We start from the raw sequence: 15,452 nt of genomic DNA, 5'->3' as shown, positions 1-15,452 counted from the left end.
TCAATCAACAAGACACCAAGAGACCATGGTTAGCACCAGTGTAGGAGCTAGGGATGAAGATGGCTTTCTACAGAGAGCATCTTGTCCATACTACAAAGTATGGATTTATTGTCCTCCCGAGATACACACACCCCTTCTCGCATGGGATCAAGTGTACTATTGATCAACTGCATACCTTTTCACAACAGTTAGAGATTGAGACTGGCAAATACAAATAGCACAAAAGGAGCATATATGCCAAATATGTCAGCTAGAGCCAAAGACAAAGGACCACTATATTTCCTACTACCCAGCATACTACAAGATCCTTGGCCATTTCCACTATCTATTTAGGGATGGGTTTGGACCACTATCTAGAGTCATGGATTTCACTTATCACAGTAGTGTCGTGGCCTCATTCTCCTTCAGATATGACAGCTTAAGGACGTACTCCTCAAAAGTACAGCAATTCAAAGATATTGAGACCCTACCCAAAGACAGCTTACAAATTTCTTCGCGAGGGAAACTAGGAAGTTTCAACATAGTCATAGTCTCAATCGTCAACGCATATACGAGGATTATTTATTGATCGAACCGTCTAGCTTAGCTAATCTAGACATCCATAGATGAATACAAGAGATTATTGCTAGGGCTAGAGCTAAGCCCTCTACACCTCCATGAGATTGTATCAACTAGAGCTCTCTATTTGTCAGCTAGAGTTCTTACTTATAGCTTTTTGTTTTTTATGATGTTCATTGCATTTTCATTTATTGTTCTTTCCAAACAGGTGTACCATCGTATTGATGATTGTAACTTATAGTCTCATAGATCATTTTTGCCTTGCAAATGTTAATATATCATTTCATCTCTTTCTCTTTCGCTCGTTTTTCATAATAGCTCTCTCTCTCTCGTAGAGCTCTTGGAACTACACACATATAGACCACCTCTTACAATCCCACAAAGGCACCTTAGGGACTCACATCTAATATTTTAGAGCACGCTCCAAATCGACATATGCTTCCACCATAAGCAATCACCTTAGACAATGCCACTAAGAGATGTAGAGTGCCACGCCCACAGCCCACTAGTCCGCTTCCTTGCTCGAGGCACTGCCGGAGGATACACATGATACTAGCGTGCCATCAAGCAGTTCTACCTCAGTGCTTCACCTTATCCATATTGGATACACCCATGAGAGATGTATTGGAATGATATTGATCCTCATATCAATTCCACATGGTTAAAACCCTAGTATTTTAGTCTTTTTTAATTATTTATTGTTTCCTAGTTAGATGTTTTCTCTTAGATTAGAATTTCTTTATTCTACTTGGAAAACATGATAGTTCCTTGAAATTCCAATGTATCTATTTTTGTCTCATGGATAGATGAAACTAAACTTTCCTCTCGGAAAGGGTGGTAGATAAATTGATTTAACATTGATTATAGCAAGCAAATGATTTCACAAATCTAAGATAAAACTTTACACAAAAATCTTGGATAACCGACACTCCATTGGCCCCAAAACTAGCGCCCCTTGTGGTATTTCTTACAATTGTATTATTGTGAATTTGTAGTCACTAAGATGTAGACTAATCTCTCTACAAATTTCAACACTTTGGCCTGCCAACAATGACCCAATTTGCCCCTTGATTCTAATACAATTCAAGGACAATTTGAATCAAGACACTTGCATGTGGATCAACGTCAATGCAGATATACAATCTCTATCAGATCTACTCTAATTGCTTCAATTCCAACAACTACTCTAACCAATGGACATTCTTCGAGGTGGCTCGCCCTGATTTTTGTTGTAAATTATGGTTTTGACAACATAAACACTCATGTACCCCTTTTGGTATTTCTTTATCTTATATTGCAAATGGAAGGAACATAACTGAGATCCTCTACTCTTCTCTGCTAATCCAAGTGCCTCTTGTTGTCAAAACTGACTAGCAAGCCTCCAAACCATTTGCCCCTTGGTTTGGTTAGGGATTCGCCTTCACCATGCTCCTTGAAAGACAAATTCAGCCCCAAATCTCATATTGGCTAAATCTCCCTAAAATTTCTCAATTTCGACTGTTGGAATAGTCTTAGGCCCTCGATTCTAAGCGTACATTCTGATGTGGCTGTCAAACCCTAATTTCTGCTATAAGTTAGGGTTTACAACGGACATTGACTGAAATCTCTTTCTCTGATGGCTCAAACTACTGAAAAATGCTGAGATAACTTGAGAGATGACTAGGGGATAAGAAAGAATACTGTAGAAAGAGAAATATTATAGTTTCATCGTAAGAAACATTGAAAAGCTATTGCTACCTTGCTCAAACAGTCACAAAAGCCATCACCTACAACTTAGGACCACCAGAAAGATTGATGTCCCCTCCTGTATACTGTCATCTGCACTAGAAGGGCCTTGGGCTGCTATCGTCTACTCCTATAAGGCACCAAACTGCTATCGCATACTATAGGACCGATCCCTGGTGGCTACAAATCACATCAGCAACCTCTCCTTGCTTTGTAAAAACCTCATCCTCTCTCACAATGGTTGGAATAAACTTCCACCAACCCCTAAAAACCTTTCTTTCACTTGCATGGGCAAGTTTTGCCAAGTGGCAGCCTTCTAATCCCATTTTTCAACATTATCCAACTTATTAAATTACTTTTTAGAATATTACTTCTGAAAATTAATTTAATAATTATTCTAGTGCTCAAAAAATCAATTTTACTAACCAATAATTAAATTGGCTAGGCCAATTTGTCTTCCAAGTATCCATTAGCAGTTATTGACCCTTACACTAGCATTAGTGGCCAATAAATTGATCTAGGCCTAGATCTGACACCAGGTACCTCACCTAGTACCTGTCAAGCATAACTTATTACAACTTTTGCCTTTGACACCAACTGATATCTTGGGGTCTTGGGACCCACACTGTGAAACAATTAACTTGCACCTCACATTTGCCTTTTTTTCAATATTATTCAACTTATTAAATCACTTTTTAGAATATTACTTTTAAAAAGTAAATTTAATAATTATTCTAGTGCTCAAAAAATCAATTTCACCAACCAATAATTAAATTGGCTAGGGCAATTTGTCTTCCAAGTATCCCTAAGCAATTATTGATCCTTAGACCGACATTAGTGGCCAATAAATTGGTCTAGGCCCAAATCTGACACCATGTACCACCTAGTGCCTGTCAAGCATAACTTATTATAACTTTTGCCTTTGGCACCAACTGATGTTTTGGGGTCTTGGGGCCCACACTGTGAAACAATTAACTTACACCTCACATTTGTCTTTTTTTCAATATTATTCAACTTATTAAATCACTTTTTAAAATATTACTTTTAAAAATTAATTTAATAATTATTCTAGTGCTTTAAAAAATCAATTTCACCAACCAATAATTGAATTGGCTAGGGCAATTTGTCTTCCAAGTATCCCTAAGCAATTATTGATCCTTAGACCGGCATTAGTGTCTAATAAATTGCTCTAAGCCCAAATTTGACACCAGGTACCACCTAGTACCTGTCAAGCATAACTTATTACAACTTTTGCCTTTGGCACCAACTGATATCTTGGGGTCTTGGATCCCACACTATAAAACAATTAGCTTGCACCTCACATATGCAAGTCACATTAGCACATTTGATTAACTTTAATTAAATGCTAAGCAAAGCAATAATAATTCACGTCATCATGACACAATGGCATACTTCTCCAAGCAACTTATAAACTTTAATTACAACAATAATTTGTCAAAAGTGGATGCAACAATGGAAACGTAGAAAACTAATGCAATAGAGTGTTAACATAAGAGAAAAGAGAAACACTGCACAAAGAACTCGAAAAGAAAGAAATGCTCAAGAAATAAAATCTATATAGCAAGACATAAGATAGTACAGAAACAACGTGAGTCACCAGTTGTGTGGGCACAAGCACTAGCTCCCTCTGTTAGACATCAGGTCATAGCCTGATCAGGGGCAGCAGGCTGGTGCAGTTGGACTGGCAGTCGGACTGCACAGTCGGACTGCCACGTGGCAGTCCGACCTGCAGCAGCCAGTCGGCTGGTGCAGTTGGACTGGCAGTCGGACTGCACAGTCGGACTGCCACGTGGCAGTCCGACCTGCAGCAGCCAGTCGGCTGCATTTAATACAGCCGCCTGGCTATTTCTGGCGCCCTATTTCCCCCGTTTTTTGGCTATTTATACCTGGCACTTTCAACAGTCTGGCACACTTCTCTGCTCGCAGATTACAGACCGGTGACACGCGCAGATTCCGTCTCTATTCGCAGATTTCAGACAGCAGACAGTGCAGACTGCAGCGGACTTCGAGGTGGACAGCAGGTTGCATCGTCGAGGTGGAGACACACAGTCCAGCGCACTGCGCCCGTGTATATATCTGCATATCTTTATATTCAGCATTCTTTATACAGCAGATCTTCATCGTCCACTGACTCTTTCTCTCTCTTCTCTCTCTGCGTTCTCTCTCTCTCAGTCCTACGCTTCCGCACCGCTGCACTCTGACATGGTATCAGAGCAGTGTTTGAGGGCTGACTGAGCACAAAATCAACCTGAAGAGGAGTTTCCATCGCGACACAAATTTGCGTTTTTTGCGTTTAAGGGCAGACAGGAGGGCTGCGACTTGGAACAAGGTTGAAACGAGTGTGGGCGCACAGGAAAGGAGTACAGGTGGTGGATTTGCTGCTGTTTACTGCTGTTTGACGCGGAGGAAGTTTGAGTTTTCAGCCTACAAGTGCAGGTTTTGCTTTTTCATCGCCTCCGGCGGGTGAAGAAGGATCAGGACGCGGAAGAGCCTTAGCAGGCTGAGTTTTCCCAGTCAGAGGGGGCTGCTTTTGTGTTTGTGAAGGCATTGCAGGTGAAGATGTCTACAGCGATGGACTTGGAGTTCCAGGCGATTATGGACCGGAAGGTGCCTGTCTTACCGGCTCTTCCTATAGATCAGAAGCTCGACGGCGACAACTACCGCATTTGGCGCGTCATGATGTTGGCCATTCTTGAGTCCTATGATTTGGCGGAGTTGGTACAAGAGGAGATTGACCGGCCCTCGGTAAGAGATGAGTCCAAACTCTCTTCCGATGCTCGTGCGGAATTGGCCAAGGCCCAGTCTCATTGGGACAAACTGAATGCCAGGATTCGATCCTTTCTCTTTCTATCATGCACTACAGCCGTGATCGCTCACATCGAGCACTTGACGGTGGCTCATGAGATATGGCTGGAGCTTGATCAGATGTACAATCGGATGACCCTAATGAAGAGGGTTTCTTTGGAGGTACAGATGCGGACCTTGTCCATAAATAAGTCTTCTTCGCTGCGGGAGCACATTAACAAGCTAAGGCAGCTACAGATGCAGGTTCAGAATGCGGGGAAGCCGATTTCCTCCGAAGATATGGCGATCACACTATTGTCCTAGTTGCCGCCACGATTCGGTACATTTTACTCTGCCCTTATTGCTTCGGGGCGAGAGTCTACTCTTCGATGGGAAGAGTTGGTTCCTATGGTCTTGGACCAAGAGGAACAGTTAAAGGGACAGACTGCTTCCAAGTCGGAGGCACTGACAGGTCAAGCCTCTCAGAAGAAGGGGAAGGACCAAAAGAAGAAGAAGGGGGATAACAAGTCCAAGAAGGACAAGGAGAAGGACAAGGACAAAGACTCCACGTGCCATATTTGTGGAAAGACTGGCCATTGGAAGAAGGATTGCCCTGACAAAGACACGAAGGACACCAAGAAGAAGGACACCAAGGATTCTGGAGCAGTGGCTGCACCCTCATCAGCTGCATTTCTACATCTAGCTGTCATTGAGGACGCTTCACCGAATGCTTCTGATGCTGCGATGACGGCTCCCCAGGCTCGAGAGTGGATTGTTGATAGTGGTGCCTCACGGCACATGACTCCTTCATCAGATGGTGTTGCCCAGTTGCGACCCTCGCGTGGGCAGATTCTCATTGGAGACAGCTCTTCAGTATCTATTGCAGGTCGGGGTAAGATGCAGCTTATTCCGGATGGACGAGGTGGTATCCATACCTCAGAGGTTTTGCATGTCCCAGGATTAGGGTACCATCTCCTTTCAATTCATAAGATTTGCTCCCTTGGTCTTTTGGTGGAGTTTGACAGTTCTACGGTGCGAGTCCTTGATCGTGGATCGAGAAAGGTTCTCTCATCCGGATATGAGGAGAACGGCATTTACAAACTGAAGTCTTCCACCGCCCTCTCTACTCTTCTTCTTACCTCTCAGTCACACTCAAAGTTATGGCATGCTCGGTTTGGTCACCTGAACTATGACTATCTTCGGAGGGCGTCACGTGGACAGCTTGTTCGAGGGTTGCCGGATATAGTGGTGAGCCAGCAGCCATGTGTCTCCTGCATATGGGGGAAACAACATAGGGATGCCCTTTCCCACACAGCTTCGCGGCGGTCTACTTCACCGATGGAGCTAGTATCTACAGATCTATGTGGCCCTATGAGGAATGAGTCCTTGCGTGGGAGCTCGTACTTCATGCTGATAGTGGATGACTACAGCAGGATAACATGGGCCTACTTCTTGGCACTAAAGTCAGAAGCTTTCTCGCACTTCAAGGATTGGCTTCTCTTTGAGGAGAACCGATCAGGCCGGAAGTTGAAGACCTTGCGATCCGACAAGGGAGGTGAATTTGTGTCTAATGAGTTTGCTCGGTTTTGTGCAGATAGAGGAATTCACCAGGAGTTTGCTAATACCAACACTCCTCAAGAAAATGGTATTCTTGAACGGAAGAACCGCAGTGTGATCGAGATGGCGCGCACCACGATGGAGCACCGACAGACCCCTCAGGTTCTGTGGGCCGAGGCTGTGGCTACTGCAGTCCACATCCTTAATCGATCCCCCTACTTCGGCCGTGGAAGGGATGACCCCATTTGAGGCTTATTTTGGGACGAAGCCAGATGTTTCTTACTTTCGGGTCTTTGGGTGTGATGCCTATGTTCACATTCCCAAGGCTCACCGTGATAAATTTGAAGCAGCTTCCCGAAAACAGGTATTTGTTGGCTACAGCTCCCAGTCCCAAGGCTACCGACTGTATGATCCCGTCAAGCGGGATGTGTACACTAGCGGTGATGTGCGGTTTGTGGAGGTTCCGGCTACTTCAACGGGTGAGGAGCATCCCGTTCTTGGAGATCCAGGGGAGAGTTGGGCTCCTTCTACAGTTCCACTGGAGCCCGTGCCTTTTGATTATGATTCTGTTTCTGACACAGAGTCTACTGTTCCACCGGACACCTCTGATGAGTTACCACCGGTGGATATTCCAGAGTCTTCTGCTGATGGAGAAAGACGAGGGGAGGTTCGGCCTCCTCCTCGCTGGGCCCGTGACACACTCCGTGATTTAGGGATCGAGGGGGTTCCTGAGGAGTGGGGACCGCAGGATGGTCCGCGGCGGTCACAGAGGCACCAGGCACATTCTACGGAGCTTGTTTGCTCCAACTATTGTTTGATGACCCGTGTTATGCAAGATCGAGAGCCCACCTCCGTGAAGGAGGCTTTACACTCCGCACCATGGAAGAAAGCTATGGAAGCCGAGTTGGAGGCTATTGAGAGGACTGGCACTTGGTCACTCGTGCCTTGCCCCCCGAAGAAGAAGGTGATTGGAGTCAAGTGGGTCTTCAAGACCAAATACCTAAGCGATGGTACTTTGGATAAGCACAAGGCTCGCCTTATTGCTAAAGATTTTGCACAGCGCCCAAGGATTGACTGTCATGACACTTTTGCCCCCACAGCTCGTATGGCGACCATTAGAGCTGTTCTTGCTTTGGCTGGCCATAGGAGATGGCCTGTTTATCAGTTGGATGTGAAGTCGGCCTTCCTCAATGGTGATTTGAAGGAGGAGATCTATGTTGAGCAGCCTCCTGGCTTTGGATCTTCCGATGGGAAAGTCTACAGGTTGAAGAAGGCCTTGTATGGCCTCAAGCAGGCTCCGCGTGCATGGAACGAGAAGATTGATTCGTTCCTCCAATCTCAGTTGGGATATCGGCGGTCCAAGGCCGATCCGCAGCTGTATGTTCACACTTCCGAGGATGGTTGTGTGCTGTTTGTATTATATGTTGATGATTTGATTGTCACAGGTGATGCTGCACAGCAGGTCCAAGAGACGAAGTCAGCTTTACATCGGACGTTCGAGATGACGGACTTGGGTCTACTCCATTTCTTTTTGGGCCATGAGATTTATCAGTCTCAGAGGGGGATCTTTATCTCTCAACAGAGATATGTACAAGAGCTCTTGGTGTCTTTTGAGATGGAGGATTGCCGGGCCCTATCTACTCCTATGGATCTGAACTGGAAGGCCACTTCCCATTCAGCTTCTCCTTTAGCGGATGCGTCCCGCTATCGACAGTTGATTGGGTCCTTGATTTGGCTTCTCAACACGAGGGTTGATCTATGTTTTGCTGTTGGGCTCTTGGCAGGATTCATGAGTGAACCTAAGACCGTGCATTGGCAGGCTGCTCAGAGGATACTTCGATATTTGAGGGGGATGTCTGATTTAGGGATTCATTACCCCGCAGGGACAGATGGGTCAGATCTTGTACTTGCAGGTTGGAGCGACTCGGATTGGGCCGGTGACGTGGACCACAGGCGGTCTACTACAGGTTACTGTTTTACTTTGGATGCAGGTGTTATTTCATGGAGTAGCAAGAAGCAGCCCACGGTAGCCCTTTCGTCTACTGAGGCGGAGTATCGGGCCGCGTCTTCCACCACATGCGAGGTTGTGTGGCTTCGGAGATTATTGGAGGAGCTTGGGTGCCCCCAGACTCGTCCTACATTGCTGCGCTGTGACAATGAGAGTTGCATTGCCTTGGCAAGGAACCCTGTTTTTCATGCCCGGACGAAGCACATAGAGATCCAATACCACTTCATCTGAGAAAAGCTTCTGGATGAGACCATCACTGTGGAGTATTGCAAGACGGAGGACAATCTTGCGGATTTGTTTACGAAGGCGCTTCCTCAGGCTCTACTTCGGAGATATTCCAGATCCCTCAGGCTTCTGCCCTGCCCAGGCTCTGAGAGGGGGTGTTAGAGATCAGGTCATAGCCTGATCAGGGGCAGCAGGCTGGTGCAGTCGGACTGGCAGTCCGACCTGCAGCAGCCAGTCGGCTGCATTTAATGCAGCCACCTGGCTATTTCTGGCGCCCTATTTCCCCCGTTTTTTGGCTATTTATACCTGGCACTTTCAGCAGTCTGGCACACTTCTCTGCTTGCAGATTACAGACCGGTGACACGCGCAGATTCCGTCTCTGTTCGCAGATTTCAGACAGCAGACAGTGCAGACTGCAGCGGACTTCGAGGTGGACAGCAGGTTGCATCGTCGAGGTGGAGACACGCAGTCCAGCGCACTGCGCCCGTGTATATATCTGCATATCTTTGTATTCAGCATTCTTTATACAGCAGATCTTCATCGTCCACTGTCTCTCTCTCTCCTCTCTCTGCGTTCTCTCTCTCTCAGTCCTACGCTTCCGCACCGCTGCACTCTGACACCCTCTCCCCACCGGTACCTACTATGAAAGTATGAGGAGTGACACAATACAATAGGAAGACGGAGCACCTGAATATATAGGCATAAAATAATGCCAAATATGCATCAGGTTGGCCAATATAATAATGGCCTCAGAATGTAATTTGCCAGCCAACAAATGCCAGAAACCTCATGAATAAGCACCAAAAAAAATATCTAAATACTCTACAATGCCCAGTCTACTAAAACATGGGCAGATTCACACATGAACTAACATATACACCCACATAATATGGTCTAAATTCAGCAAAACAATGTTGAATATCTTCAAATTTGTTGAGATGAGGGAGGACAGAAAATGCGAGAGAAACCTTCAATCTGACGCCAAGAAAGTATTATACCAGCAATCCCCTCTCTATTTTAGAGAGAGAGAGAGAGAATCGGGTCACATGCTTAGTGCTGGTTTTTAGGGTTTTGCTGCTATCTAAAACCCTAATCTCTGCACCAGCAAATGTCAATGACCTTGTTTTTAGGGTTTCTTACTGTTTGCAGCCCCAGAATCTGTTCCGGATCAGATTGCATTGTTATCCCAAAACTTCAACAGCTGTCTCACTACTCACAACTAAGTTTCTCCAACCTTAGATCTGCCCCCGATTCCCCATAATGGGAGAAAAACAGCCCAACATGGAAGATACAATTGCATGCAACCCAAAACTGATCCAAACTTGACATTTGGCAAATTTTCATTTTCGATGGAGCCTGCACATGCAAAAACAAGCTGCCTAGCCCTTTGGACCTACACCCATTAAAATAAAATTGAAGGCTACCCAACCTCAATTTTAAAGTCCTTACCTCTTTGAACTTGTAAGCGTAAAAACTTTCCACAAACCTTAGTCTAGGATATTAAATCATTTAAATCTCTAAGCATCATGACACCAAAAGTCATTTCCAAGGGGAATTCAATGTCCCTAACCAAGATCTATCCAAGGTACCCCATAGGCGCCTACCCACAACAACTTTTGTCAATGTCCCCCATTGCAAAGGCTAGGATTGTCCGTCACTGTGACACATTTAATTTAATCTCACACGTACACAACTTAAGTATCCAAAGAGCATTAAGCTAAAAATTCACATCCTTCACACCGTTGATTTGGGCTTTTGTAGACATTAATTAATTCTCTCTCTCTCTCTCTCTCTCTCTCTCTCTCTCTCTCTCTCTCTCTCTCCAATTGCACCCATGATCTAAGATAGGATGTTCATTACCCGTTGTGATGTGTTTTTGGCACCAATTTATTTGCACTAGATTATGGCTAACTAGCAACTTTTATATAAGCCGACTTTACTTTTAGTGCCCCCAAATACTGACCAACTTGTTCATGTTCTTGGCAAATTTATAGGCCATGGCTCCCTCCAAATTGTACTCAGTACAAAGACCTACATGCAAGTCCTATTGGAGAGAGACAGCCAATACCAATGCCTACAAAATTGATAGTCACTATTGAGTTGTACTATCTCTTATCTAGGTATACAGATTCCATTTCCCAAGCATTTCTCTTCTAGATTCTTTTGCAATGTTTCTCTTCTTAGCAATCTCTCTCTTCTATCTTGTGTTGTGCAATCTATTACAGTAATTTTCACACACTTCCATCGTAGTACCCACTTCTGACATTCATTGCCTTTTTCAAAAGGGGTATCAACCCCTCCACAGGATGATGGAGTACAAGGATCGGAGATGCCTAGGACTATTCTTATTGGAGCTCTAAACACACAAAGAGAAACGTCTAAGGAGTGGGACAAAGACAAAGGCAGTGCTAGTGAGCTATTGGATTCTTACAAATTTCTTCAACACTAGCTTCAAAGCTAGCTCACTAGACACTACCACTACAGAAGCACCACCACACCATTCACAAGTCAAAGGAGTCACAACAAACCAAGTAACCACACTTCGTAGAGCACAATGCCCACCACCCCATTGTCGTACCTAATATCCTTACCTTCGGTATATTTGAGCCATCACCACTCGCCATTAGAGACAAGTACCTTCTCTCAATGGACTCGTTGTCTTGCCATCCCATGACAAATATTCTTCCTTCGAGAGAGTACAAATGTTACATCCATGGACATCCAAATGGGCACTAGTAGCATTGGTCACAGTGGTCATGAAGTGACTTAGAGTAAATGTACTGAGCGTACTTCAAGGCTTAGGGCAATTGAGTCCTACTAATAGGACTCGAGGCCCCGTTGACCTCATTATTACGATCAGCACTCTTTGACTCTTGGCCTATAGGTCGACACGTCTATACAACCGTAGCATGTGGGTTGGTGGTATGAGACACCAACTCTTGGAACATGTTCATAACCCAGTGTACTGCTAGCTCCCAAGCTTGGGGATGAGCATGTTTGGCTCTATGGCTAGGAGGTGAATCTCATCTCCATCCCATGTATGTTTGTGGGTATAGCTTGCACCATATCTCATGTACAGGTTTGGATCCTAGATGAACATTTCATTGCTATATTATTTCCCTTGGACGTCCAAATGGGCGCTAGTAGCATTGGTCATGATGGTCATGAAGTGACTTAGTGCAAATGCATTGAAGGGACTCCAGGGATAGGGCAATCAAGTCCTATTCAGGACTCAAGGCCCCATTGAGCTTATTATTGTGATCATCACTCTTGGACTCTTGGCCTATAAGCCAACACATCCATACACTAGGATGGTGTGGGCTAGTAGTATGGGATGCGAGCTATTGGGACATGGTCGTGACCCAATATACACTACTAGCTCCCACATTCACGGATGAGCCTGTTTGGCTCTATGACTGGGATGTAAGTTTGATGTCCATCCCCTATATGTTCATGAATATAGCTCATCTCCCACGCTTAGGGGTGAGTCCATTTGGCTCTATGGCTGGGAGGTGAGTCTGATGTTGATTCCCGAAATGTTTGGATATGGCTCACGTCATGTCTCCTTTCCTACAAATTAGAAACAAGCATGTACAAGGCCAACCAGCCCCCTTTCCTCCCTTCTTGCGCACATGTTCATGTGTCATGATTTGATCTTTTAACATGATCACTAGCCTAAAGTGCAGTAGAATTTAACAAAGAATAGATGGTTCATAACCATGTAGTTCCCTAGTTTTAGAACATGAAACTTGCAACCTAAAATGAAGAAGCTTAGCTGTCTTGACGAAGGGTGGCCAGTGGAATCAGCCTGTTTCGTGTTAAGTAAATGGTAATCGTTCCAAACACTACGAGCAATTAGTTCTGAAACAACTCAAAACATTAGGAGCGGCATGGAGTAGTAGGGTTAATCTCCCATAATTTCCGCATGAACATACAAAATTCTCTCCGTTTTATCTCCGAAAGAATCTTCCTTATGAGCCTAAGGAATTCACTCAATTCTATGCATGACACCACTGACGAAGGGAAAATAAAAAGAATTTAATCCTGATTCCGCTCTCTCTCTCTCTCTCTCTCTCTCTCTCTCTCTCTCTCTCTCTCTCTCTCTCTCTCTCTCTGTGTTTCGTATGCTCGGAAATTTGGTAAACTGCACACAAACCTCGAGAGTGTGTCTTAATTCGCAAGAGAAAACTCGAAGAGCTCCTGGAGTGAGAACAAGGAAGCAGCGATTCCACTCCGAGCTGATCCAGGCGTAGGCCCATCCGGTGCGCTCGTCGAGCACGCTCTCACTGTTCATCGTCACCGTCACCACCACCACCACCACCACCACCACCACCACCTCCTCCTCCTCCTCCTCCTCCTCCTCCTCCTCCTCCTCCTTCTTCTTCTCGAGACGGAGGCACCGCTATTCCCCCATGGCCGGGTAGGACGGCCGGGATGATGAGGGGAGGGTTTAAGGCAAGACAGCAAGGGGGACTCTCGTTCTGCCGGCAAGGGCAAAGAGAGGGAAATTAAGGAAGAAATAAGGCCTTCGATGGAAGGAGAGCAGAAGCAAAAATGGCCTCTTCTTCAGTGCTCTTTTGCTTCGCTTGCCGGGAGTAGTGGCAAAGGGATTCCTTGGGACACACTTCTTCTTCTTCTTTCGTAGCCGAGCAAGAAACGAGGTCTCTTGCGGGGTTTTTTGTGCGTGACCCGCGCGTTTAGAGCCCGGAATTCAGCTGCACACAAGCGTGAGAGGGGGGAGCCATGCAAGGCAGCAAGGCCGACCTAGTCACAGCGAGAGCGCGCGCGCTCCAGTAGAGCACACGAGCGAGAGAGAGAGAGAGAGAGAGTGTGTGTGTGTGTGTGTGAGTCTTTTGCCCTTTCCTTTCTTCCGGGTTGCCCACTAAGGTCCAACATGAGGGTGCCTCCGCGTTGAAAACACATGGCTTAGGTAGTACTAATTCCACCGCGATCCTCTCTCCTTTTGTTGATGCTCTTCCTTTTTGTTGTTGTTGTTCGTTGCTCGGGTTTCTTCCCCTTTCATAGGATGGCTTTGGTAGTACTATGGTCTCTCTCCTTTTGTTGATACTCACCTCTTGTTCTTGTCGTTGGTGCAATTTCCCTTTGAATTTTCATCTCTCCAACCTGTAGCTTTGTAATTATATTAGTGGTAATAGTAGGTAATGGCTTTAGTCCTATTGGGCAGCGATATTCCCTTTGAATTTTCATCTCTCCAACTCGTAGCTTTGTAATTGTATTAGTGGTAATAGTAGGTAATGGCTTTAGTCCTACTGGGTAGCGATATGTATGTCTTAGTCATAGCATGCAAGAGAGATACAAGAGTAGAGAATTTCTTATTTTTAGCATCCATTTGGACTCATGTGGGAAAATTGGCTCATGCACTACTTTGATCTTGTCAATCCTCTCCTTTTGTTGTTGTTGTTATTCTTGTTAAAGTTTCCCTTTTAACTTTTATCTTTGTCCAACTTCATTTGGTTGTGATCTAGTAGTGGAAGCATATATTTTCTTAGTCCTACCCCACCAACCTAGTCTTTTCCCTAAAGAAAATAGTCAAACCAAGCTTTCAAAAGCATGTGAAAGTCCTAGGCTCTATCCTCACCAACACAAAACCAACCCCAGAGGTCCAATCAATTGAGACTAGTAAGCAAAGAAGAAAACTAACGGCATACCTTGCTTCGGCTATTATGCAATGAAAACAGCATTTTCAACTCTATTTAAAGCATCCATTTTTTTGTGGATGAGCTATGGTTGTCACTTGAAATCTAGAGGGTCAAGCTCTTGGGTGCTTTCTAATTTGCCACTTCCCCCTTGTTGCTAACTCATGTGCAAGCAATTAAAAAATCGATCCCTAGAAAACCAACGTTGTGCCTACTCAAGCTTTGAGTTCTATCTATATTAATTATGAAATAAGACCTTGGCACCAATAAACTGTTAGTGCTCTTACAAGCCAATGTCTCTCACAAAGTTTTGAATGTGATGTCACACACCACTTACACTAGCAAAGAAGCCTCTCACATGTCATTAAGTATAAAAAGGGTTTGTTTGTCTATTGCCCTAACCAAAAAAGTTCATGTACATGATCATAAATTTTAGTACAACACAACATCAGCTCATACCAATGTCTCTCACAAAGTTCGAAATGTGATGTCACACACCACATTCACTAGCAACAAAGAAGCCTCTCGTATGTCACTAAGTGTAAAAAGGGTTTGTTTGTCTATTGTCTTAGCCAAAAAAGTTCGTGTGCATGACCATTAATTTTAGTACAACACAACATAAGTTCATATCCTAATAGCTTTATAGTTAGTGTACTCATAAATTTCCAAAATGGAAATACTATCGTAAAATATCAAACCAAACATGGGAATTGGTTCAAATGTTTGTATGCAAATGTTATTGGGTGTTAATAGGTATATACGATGAAGCGAAGGGCAATTCATGGAATTAAGGAATGCAAAGCCAAATCAAATGTTGAGTAATAGGTAAGATTATGTGTATTGGATTATTGGGAAACATCAATCAAAACAAAGATGGACAATGGTGATTGTTATTGTTGCAACAAAAGGCTTTGATA

The 15,452-nt window shown here is 44.5% G+C and overlaps 1 protein-coding gene across 2 annotated transcripts in view; it reads right to left on the bottom strand.

Moving 5' to 3' along the window:
* The window catches only part of LOC148014941 (uncharacterized), a 65,285-nt gene extending 52,107 nt beyond the window's left edge, over positions 1–13,178 (bottom strand). For both annotated transcript variants that reach the window (XM_087665072.1, XM_087665071.1), the window contains exon 1: positions 13,035–13,178. In XM_087665072.1, coding sequence (XP_087521198.1) covers positions 13,035–13,137 — 103 coding nt within the window. In that variant the 5' untranslated portion in view covers positions 13,138–13,178. The remainder of the gene's footprint in view (positions 1–13,034) is intronic.
* Between the last annotated feature and the right edge of the window lie 2,274 nt (positions 13,179–15,452).

Source organism: Lygodium microphyllum, chromosome 24, assembly GCF_053477565.2.
Source record: "Lygodium microphyllum isolate KBCC chromosome 24, Lygodium_microphyllum_v1.1.10, whole genome shotgun sequence".
Taxonomy (NCBI): Eukaryota; Viridiplantae; Streptophyta; class Polypodiopsida; order Schizaeales; family Lygodiaceae; genus Lygodium; species Lygodium microphyllum.
This window is presented reverse-complemented; position numbering and strand designations above follow the sequence as displayed.